This window comes from Rosa rugosa, chromosome 3, assembly GCF_958449725.1.
Source record: "Rosa rugosa chromosome 3, drRosRugo1.1, whole genome shotgun sequence".
Lineage (NCBI taxonomy): Eukaryota > Viridiplantae > Streptophyta > Magnoliopsida > Rosales > Rosaceae > Rosa > Rosa rugosa.
Window position 1 is genome coordinate 22,848,962 of NC_084822.1, and position 9,362 is coordinate 22,858,323.

General features: G+C 40.0%; 1 protein-coding gene across 1 annotated transcript; it reads right to left on the minus strand.

Annotated features, from left to right (window-relative positions):
- Positions 1–5,690: 5,690 nt before the first annotated feature.
- On the minus strand, positions 5,691–8,026 carry LOC133740936 (uncharacterized). Its single transcript, XM_062168870.1, has 6 exons — positions 7,809–8,026; positions 7,618–7,722; positions 7,481–7,512; positions 6,458–6,543; positions 6,340–6,371; positions 5,691–6,254 (listed from the first exon to the last, which is right to left on the minus strand). Exons 1-6 carry the CDS (start codon positions 7,908–7,910, stop codon positions 6,171–6,173), a joined length of 441 nt encoding a protein of 146 aa, XP_062024854.1. The 5' UTR covers positions 7,911–8,026; the 3' UTR covers positions 5,691–6,170.
- Between the last annotated feature and the right edge of the window lie 1,336 nt (positions 8,027–9,362).

A 9,362-nucleotide genomic window follows, 5' to 3' on the forward strand; every position in this document is an offset into this window, starting at 1 on the left:
GGGAAACTTTTTCTCTCTCTTCCTCCCCGAGCTCGAAACTCTCTCTCTCTGGTTTTCCGGCCATTTCTTCCTCCTCCCGCCACTGTTGGACGTAAGACTTCTTGGGTTAGCTTCGCCTCTTCCTTGTGCAGCTACTAGCGGTGGCATTGCGGCCTATCTCCGCCGCTACACGGAGAACCAAGCAAAACCCGATGTGAGCTCATTTTCGAGTCAACAGCGTTTTCTCTCAACTCCGGCCACCTTTTCTTGAGAATCTTGGCTCTCTGAACTCGCCTCCAAATGCTGAACAAGCTCCAAGAAGAATCATACCTGAAGTGAAGCTTTGACCGGAAAACTCAAGCTCGCCGGAAACTGGGAAAATTTCGGCAAACCCGAAGCTTCCAAGGTACTTTTCGATCACTTCTTTTCGTTTTCAGGCTTCGTGCTAGTTATGAAAGTTGTTCACCATGTTGAGACGAAGAGGTGCAGCCTGGTTTCACCGTCATCCACGGTGGTTGACGGCAGCTCTGCCACAGTATGTGGCGGCCGTTTCTGGTCACTTCCGGCCACCTCAGGAACAGTTTCTATTACTCTTTTCGATCTACACATCGATGTGTTCGTATCGATGTACAATACATAATTTTTGGAGATCGTATGAGCAAGTTATGATTTTTAGGGTTTTCGGTTCGATCGGTTTTCGATCCGTGAAGATTCGACCGTCCGATCGACTTGTAGTTTTGATATATTGTTCGTATAAGTATTCCGGAGACCTCGGGTGGTCTCAGATATAGTTTCGCCTCAATTGGCATGACTTTCGGCATTTTAGTGCAAACGGGGGTTCGAAACTTAATCGTTTTTTATTCGTGTACTAAGTGTGACGTACATTCCTTAGGTGATTGACGGAGAGTTGTCGATACCTTATCTATGCGGTAAGAGAAGACGCAGCGGGATTTTGAGGTGGGTAAATCTCACGTGGTTCATTTATAAACGGATTTACTTAATAGTCGGAATTATGTGATGAATTGTGAAATCGTTTTCGTAAATGAAGATTTGTTTTCAAATGATATGAACTTGATCGACTACGGTTCATAGGACTGCGGTTCACAGGTATGGTAAAATAAGTTTTCAAATATAAAAATGATTTTCTCGAGTTTTGCGATCGTGAACTATAGTTGGTATTAGTAGCATTCATGAGCGGATGACTATGTGTGTGTATATATATATATATATATATATATATATATATATATATATTTACGTAGAATATATATTGGTGCAGTTGTGTAATGAGGTGGAATTAACGGGTAAGGCGATGGTATGTTAATGTTTCTCATACATCAACTATTTTTATCACTTTGAGGACTCATTTTACCACTTTAAGGACTCATTTTACCACTTGAGGACTCATGTCGTAACTAAGAAATTTTATCGCTTTAAGGACTCATGTTACCACTTTGAGGACTAATATTACTATTTTGAGGACTCATTTTACCACTTTAAGGCAATTGTATACATGTCATACGTTAACATATTCTAGAATTTTCCGGAATTAACATGTTTTGTGAGTTCGATGTTGCTATTGTTGTGATTTAATTGTCCAAGGAAATGAATGAGTTTTGGTTCTTTTGAATGGAAACACTTATATTATTGACGTTTCGTAATTGAGAGTTACTTGTTAAATTGTGTTGGTGGGTTGTGGTGTGAAAATAATATTTCAAAATTGATGTCTATATTGTTTTTGAGTTGAGAGTTGAACTTTGGAAAACAATATTGTTGCAGTCAATTATGTTGTTTTAGTAAGTGTTGAGGTTATGTAACATTTTGAGTCTTGAGTGACTTTTTAAATGTTTTGGTCTACGATCGAGGGTCTACGGATCGAGGGTCACAGTAGCGATCGAGGGTAGTTATCGGAACCATGCCCTTGGCCGGGGTATGGTTACGACTCAGTTAGAGCTCTAGTCTATCTGCCATTGTATGTCATAGGGGTAACAAGCAGGTTACTTGTGACTCATGAGTACGTGTTTTTAAAAGAGAATTTGGGGTGTATTATTCTTTTAATTGTCCGAGGAGGGACTTGATGTCATATTAAATTGTGAGTTGAAAATTAATATGATTTTGTCACTTTAGTGATGTATGTTACCTTTATGAGGTAAGGTTGTCGAGTTTTGAAAACGAGTCATTGTGGGATTCGTTTATTTGGAGTTGAAGGGTGATTTCTTGGTTTTGGCGGAAGTTGTTCATTTCCCTATTTATTTTGCTTTTTCATTTCTATTGTTGATTTTTAAGTAATCTCCTGAACTAAACTATATGCAGGGATTACTATGGTTTGAATTGTGTGATTTTAGGTGATCTCCTGAACTAAGTTTCTACGCAGAGATTACTGATTTTGCTTAATTCTTATTGTGAGTACAGTTGTGGTTTGTGATCTGTAGTGAGTGGGAAATGAGTTGTGATGTCATGATTTTGGCAAATACTTTATGTTGAGAGGAAATGAGTGTGATTTCGTGGTTGTGTCGTTCAGACTAAAAATGATTTATAAACGTCACTTGAGTTTGATTGTTTAGTTGAAGCTTTATGAAGTTGGAGGCATGAGTCGAGAGTCAGAGAATGTGGATTTTAGATATGAGTTAACTTACGTGAGCATGATATTAGGATGTGAACTTGATGATCTTTGTTGTGATAATTGCATATCGATTTTGTAAGGTTGAGATGGTTTAAGCATGTACTTATGTTGTTTGTTTTGAGTTTACTCACACGAGCTTGCAAAAGCTTACCAGGTTTGTTGTTTCAACCTGGTGCACTATTCAATGGTGTAGGGGGTCTATCCTGCAGGTTAGGGTGAACGTGATGGTGCAGTGGTCCCTTGCCGTTGCAGTCGTGATTTTAGGAACTTAATTATTGTATGCACTTGTTAGTCTTCCACTGTGTAGTGAGTGTTGTGGGTGCGTTTACTTATTAAATTATTATTCAGTTTAATTTGTAAACTCTTTGTAATGTAATATGTGACTCTAAAGAACGAGTCGGTATTGACATTGGTGAGCTTGGTTTGTTTGTTGCTTAGTTTAAATGAAAAATTTTTTGGGTGTTTCTTGTGCTTGTTAAGTTTTCGCGTTTCGGATTTGAATTTATTTATTCAAAATTCGGGGCGTGACAAATATTTTCTTCTTTAAATCGCAGCACAATTTAAGAAACATTCTAAATCCGCTTCTTTAAAACCAATCTTTTAGTGAAAAACGTTCGATGACTAGAGGGTGTTGCTGACTAGATGTCATGCCATCTGGAGGAGACTGCTGACCAGATGACACATCGGAGGGTACTAGCTACCGACCGGAATGTAGGAGGCGGTGGTTAGAGGGTGCTGCTGACTAACCACAGATGTTAGAAGGTACTGTTGACTAACTATCACATGCCATTTGAAGGGGACTGCCAACCAGATGACGCATCGGAGGGTACTGTCGACCGGAATATAGTCTGGAGGGGACTACTGACCAGACTATCACCTGGAGGGGACTGCCGACCAGGTAATGCATGCATGCGACCATGATAGCATCCTTATCAAGCCCCAACTTAAATAATTTAAATCTCAAGTTGAAATCATAAATGAAGGTCCACTCACTGGTAAGCCTCACAGTTATGCCTGCTGCCTGCCGGGGTCCTCCTCGCTCGAGGGCTCAGTACGTCCTGTACAATTTGACAACGTATAAATAATAATAGGGGAACAATGTAAAATAAATAATTACTTCCTCAAAATAGTAACAACTCAATTTACTTATAATTTCCCCTATCCCCAACATCCAAATCTGGCCACCTCCTTACACCAAAATAATCTCCACAACAAGCCCAACAACTTTTGTACCTGCACCAACAATCAATTCCAAACAAATTGGCAGGAAATCGACAAGAAAACAAGTAAATCCGGCGAGCTACTATTCACCTTCGATTCTTCCTTCTCGGGCCAAATGGAGCTACAAAATGATTAGTAATGTTATCAGCATCTCTTAGGCAACCAAACCCGGCCGGAAACCGCCGGAAATCGAAAACCCAACCAAAAATGCGAAAACTTCGATTTGACTTTCTCACTTCGATTTGCTCAAAACACGGCTACCCAACATGAAATACTTACATGGATTGAAAGAAGAGGAAGAGAGGATCCTTCTATGGCTGGTGGCGAGTCCGGCAATGGTTTGGCGGCGAAGAAATCGCCGGAAATCAGTCCGTGCGGCGAAAATGAAGGAGAAAAGAAAAGGGATCGGGTTTCCCGACTTTTCTGCCAAGGACTTTCTCTCTCTTCTTTCCGCTTCCCAAAAACAGAAGCCCAACTTTAACTCAACATCTAGGAATAGTAACTTAGGGTTTTTGGTCACAACTTTTCGGTCTGAACTCCGATTTAAGCAAACTACGTGTCTACAAACTCGATTTAACATATTCTATAACATCCACAAGAAGATTTTCTTAAATTATTGGGTCAAAGAAAAAGTCAACTCTTCATCCTCTAAACGGTAAAACATAAACCCAAGAAGTAAAAACGTCTTTTACTAACAGTAATTAGTAACAAGTTAAGATTTTGGGTACGGGGTATGACAATATCTTAGGCCATCACCTACGGGTACAGGATGAAGATCATGCTTAATATTGAGAAGAACCATGTCGTTTCGAGCATTTTTACGTTTTTCCCTTTGACTCCAAGTAAAGTGCCAACAACACTATCGATGACATTCTTCTCGATATGTATAACATCCAGATTATGGCGCAATAAAAGATGCTCCCAGTAAGGCAGTTCAAAAAATATACTTCTCTTCCTCCAATTGCCAAAGTCCTGCTCGGGTGGTCATTCAGATGTTCGCTTACGTTTTCGAGGAATTTTAATCGTTTTTTCCATTCCTAAATTGAATTATCAAACCATGTGTTGCTTTTAGACATTCTGAATCTGTCGTAGGCTTTAAGCGAGGCCTTTGGTCAGCAGCGCCATTAAAATTATTTTTCCATCTACGGTACCGATGATCATCATTCAACCACCGATGATGGCCTATAAAACATTCCTTTTGACAATTCACCAGCCTAACAGACTCTGTATCTTCAGCACACATCGGATAAGTTTTGTAACATTTTATGCTATAGCCGAATAACATAGCATATGCAGGAAAATAATTAATAGTCCACAACACAGCAGCTCGCATAGTCTCTTTCTTGAATGCATCATATGTCTCAATCCCTTCATTCCACAACATCTTTAGCTCTTCCAGTAATGGTTATAAATACACATTAATATTGCTACCGGGTCTCTTTGGGCCTGTTAAAAGCAATGACAAGAAAAAGTATGGTTTCTTCATGCATAACCAAGGAGGTAGATTATAAACAGACATCACAACAGGCCATGTACTATGTGAATAGCTCATCATTCCAAAAGGGTTAAATCTGTCAGTAGCCAACCCCAGGAAAACATTACGACATTCGTTACCAAAATCTGGATACTTTTCATCCAACTTTGCCCAAGCTGGAGAATCAGCAGAATGTCGGAATACCCCATCTTTAGTCCTTAGTTTTGAATGCCAAAACTGTTTTTAAAAAAAAAAAAATACAAGCCATGATATTTCAGCGGGAGTAGCTTCCAGATAACCATCAAATTCAAATGGTAACAAACAAAGGTCAAAGTAAATGCTTGTCAAAAGTTTGAACACGGTAGATATTATCCGTGTAAAACCAGAAGGTGATATGGTAGCACATCAAAACATTCAAATTCAAATTCAAGTCATGTTATCCAAATTGATACAGATTATGCGGGCTTGACTCAATTTGATTGTAACAAACTCACTGCCATGCACAACCGGCTATCTCGAGATAAGTTTATTCAAATTCAAAATCAAGACTCAATCCTATCTCGAAGACTCCCTATAAAAGCAAGCATAATGCCAGAGTTAGGGGACACGGAGAAAAGACATCAAGAGGAAAGGCGAAGCCCTGCTGCAAAGGAGAGAAGAGGTTTTCAGCAATCTTTGTTCGAAGGAGAAGCCCGGAAACAGACGCTAAAAGGTTGATACCTCCTTGACCCTCCAGTGCTACTTCTTGTTTTTTTTTTGCAGTGTCTCTTTTACCTGTGCCGCCATGGAGCTGTGGAGGTCCCCGAGCGGTCGCAATCTCGTATACGATACATGTGTATCAACGAGTGTATGACCAATCGGTGGAGTACAATGTCATCTACTCTGAAATTCAACAGCAGTCCCCACCAGCAGCTTCCTACCTCCTGCTTTCCTCTCCACCGCAGCACAACAAATGGCCTCAAAATAAGCCACGCAAAGAACACACCAGCCAGAACATCAACCACACAAAACATAAAATTGGTGTCTGGAGAAAAGAATTTACCCTCGATGTTCTCTTGGAGTGCTTCCAACAACCTGTAGGCGAGAAGGAAAGGAATCAGAAAACTGAGACCAAGCCGTGAAGCAGAAGTCTCTTCACTTCTATGTGAATCCGGACTCACTTCCTCCACCAAATCCCAGCAAGGAAATGGCCATGTTAGAGTTCCTGTCTTCACTTGCACCTGCGGCACGTACACATGCAAAGGCCCTGTCAAAAAATGGCGGAAAGAATGATCGATTGACCATGGACACTTTATTGTTCCCGGTCTAAAGAAGAAGAAGACATTCATGAAAATGACAGAGACGAAGCTTTACACTCCTTGAAACAACAATTATCATAGTGTGTTGCTGCAAACTTGCTCCCAGATGCTGGAAGGAACACAACATATATATAATGAAGCCGAGCAGGAAATGTTTGCCACATGCTTGCCTTGAATAAAAGCCAGGCAACAAGGACCATGAAACAACGAGTTTAATGAAACTTTGATCATGGGGCAGTGGTTTAATAATACAAGAGGCCATGAAAAAGTGAAGAATTCATGTTGCTTGGCGGTTAAATGCTGATGAAATGATTAACACACATCAAGACAAAATTTATTTGCAATTAAGCATGATTGTCAAACCGTGATGTTGCTGTACCTTTGGACTAAAGACAAAAACTTTCAAAATATCCAATTAAGCAAATGTGCAGCAAGCTTCTTTTTGAAATCAGAGGGTCAAAGTCCAGCTACGTGTCAATCAAAAGAAGAGAAGAAACAATATTCAAAGGCTACAAGATTCCTCTAGTGCTCATTGTGTGGCATGAAATGAACTCTGCATGTTGTAATAATCAAATCCTGGCAGAAAGTAAAAGAAGACGAGTGGTGGTGTTTCAGACTTGCAACAACAAAGTCATTTCCTCTCGGTCTTATCTTTTGTTGACAGATTTTGGCGGTGGAAAGTCATCAAGACATATGAAGACAAAATGCTATGTATAATTAAGGCATAATCTATAAACTATGGCATGCTGCAGCTTCATTTTGAAAGGGGGAGTTAAATGGCAAAATGACAAAAATCTTTGTCTAAGAAAAAGAAACGTAAAGCAGTCAATATGCCTCGAAGCGGTGGAGCTGCTGACAAGCATAATGAGTTGAATTTCGACTCACCTTTTGGAGGAGCCACGTTCAGCTGGATATACCTGCACACAAAGAACAAAAATTGTTAATTAAGCACTCGAGACTCATGTGGTAGCTACAAGACCATAAATCGCAATGAGGTAACAATTGCCCATTCTAATACTCACCAGGTGTTCGGGAAAGTAGCACAAACGGAAATCCCAGCTTACCAGGTGTTCAGAGGCACGAAATACATAGGCCCCAGAAATGCCCAGAAATTTTAATGAAGAGTGCTAGCAATTGAAAGCAAATCAAGATCAGTTGCAAGACTTTTTTTGTCTCTTCGAATTAAAGAAGCTCAAGAGCAAGAAGTCATTACCCAGTACACATCTCCAATTGAGTGAAGTGCAGATTCAAGAGGGGAATCGCTTTTATCTATACAGGGCCATCTCCGAAACAAGCTGACCGAAGTAATCTCCATCTCCAACTCAACCTCTGTCAAAGCTGATGTCCACGCCAAAGAGATTTGATGCTTATCGAATGGAGATGACGTCTTGTGTTGGGGTTCATATTCTTGAAGACATGAGCTGGGTGCAGATATAAGATTCGTGGGTGTCCAGGTCTATGAGTTGCAAGCCTTTGGGCTCATATCTCCTACCAGCTAAATTTCGAGTAGTGCAAGACCCACTCTGGAATGTTAGGGGCACAGCTTGACAAGAGTTTGGGCTCGTTTAAATTTGCTCCTCAGGAAGTAAAGAGAAAGGAGGAGATGGTGGCATAAAGCCCATTGCAGAGTCCATGGCCCATTATGAAGCTCGGCACATTCGGGTGCCCATTTCAAATCAGTGGACACTCTACTAAAATTGGGTGTTCACCAAAATATGTTTTCTCGGCGAGTTCAAAATACATACCCGTTGAGTAAAAATTGGTACAAAACCGAAAAACCAATTCCTGTTGAACTACAGTGGTTCGATCCCTTCACGGGGTATGTAGGCAGTCTAGATTTAAATCTTGATGCAACCGCGACCTTAACCGAATCCCTGGTTTTCTCTAGACCAAATTCACCAAATCCTTGTGACCACAAAAGTCATCCAAATTTCCTTATTCAAATGACCCTAAAGTCACCCAAACACTTAGCCAAAATTCTTTGGTGGGTCATTTACCTATCAAAGCATCCAAACCTTCCCAAAAATTTGAACTACGAGTGGCTTGATCCCTTCTGGGGTACGTAGGCAGCCTGATAAACACTCCGGGTGCAGCCGCAAAATAAAACAAACACACTCCTCTCCATGGAATTCTGTCTTCGTATTTGGAATCAAAGGGTCTTCCCTTGAAGCAAGGGATTGTAATTAAGGGATGTTCTTTATCTCGAATGGGTCCGAACTTAACATAATAAAAACTCTATTTCTGTTAATGAAATAGAGTGAGATTGTGTTGAGTATATTTATTTACTATTTTTGCTCAACAAAGACATCGAATCTGCAGTATGGCGAGAGATATATAAACATCGCAATCTAGAACCCAATGGAAAATAACGTAAAATCTTAGCTACTTTTGATTTTCCACTAGCTTCAGTGTCATTCTTCTTCTTTTTCCATCAGCTAGTACCATAAACGTGACAACTAATATCATTTCCATGCTCTTTGCAATACAACATACAATCATTCGGACATGCATCAATCTTTTATATAACAACCCACTATGTCAATAAACTCATCAGATGACAGAATGGTTGTTTTCTGTTGTCTGAATAATTTTAACGATAAAATGAAAAGGAGGTCCCTACTTTTAGTGGATATCATGTTAATGGGGTTGATTTCAACACTATTGCATGGGACAAAGTCAGATCAGTTCAAAACAGTGGGATTTTTTTGGTTGCAGATGCAATGCAAGTTGTTAGTGCAAAGGATAATAACCCCAAAACTAATGATAT

Bases quoted from the DNA above. Each gene is read 5' to 3' on its own strand.
- LOC133740936 (XM_062168870.1), bottom strand. From the start codon at position 7,910: ATGGAGATTACTTCGGTCAGCTTGTTTCGGAGATGGCCCTGTATAGAT. The intron at 7,723-7,808 runs GTAATGACTTCT...TTCAATTGCTAG, and splicing joins CAATTGGAGATGTGTACTGG to CACTCTTCATTAAAATTTCT. The intron at 6,255-6,339 runs GTAAATTCTTTT...GCTTATTTTGAG, and splicing joins ACTCCAAGAGAACATCGAGG to GCCATTTGTTGTGCTGCGGT.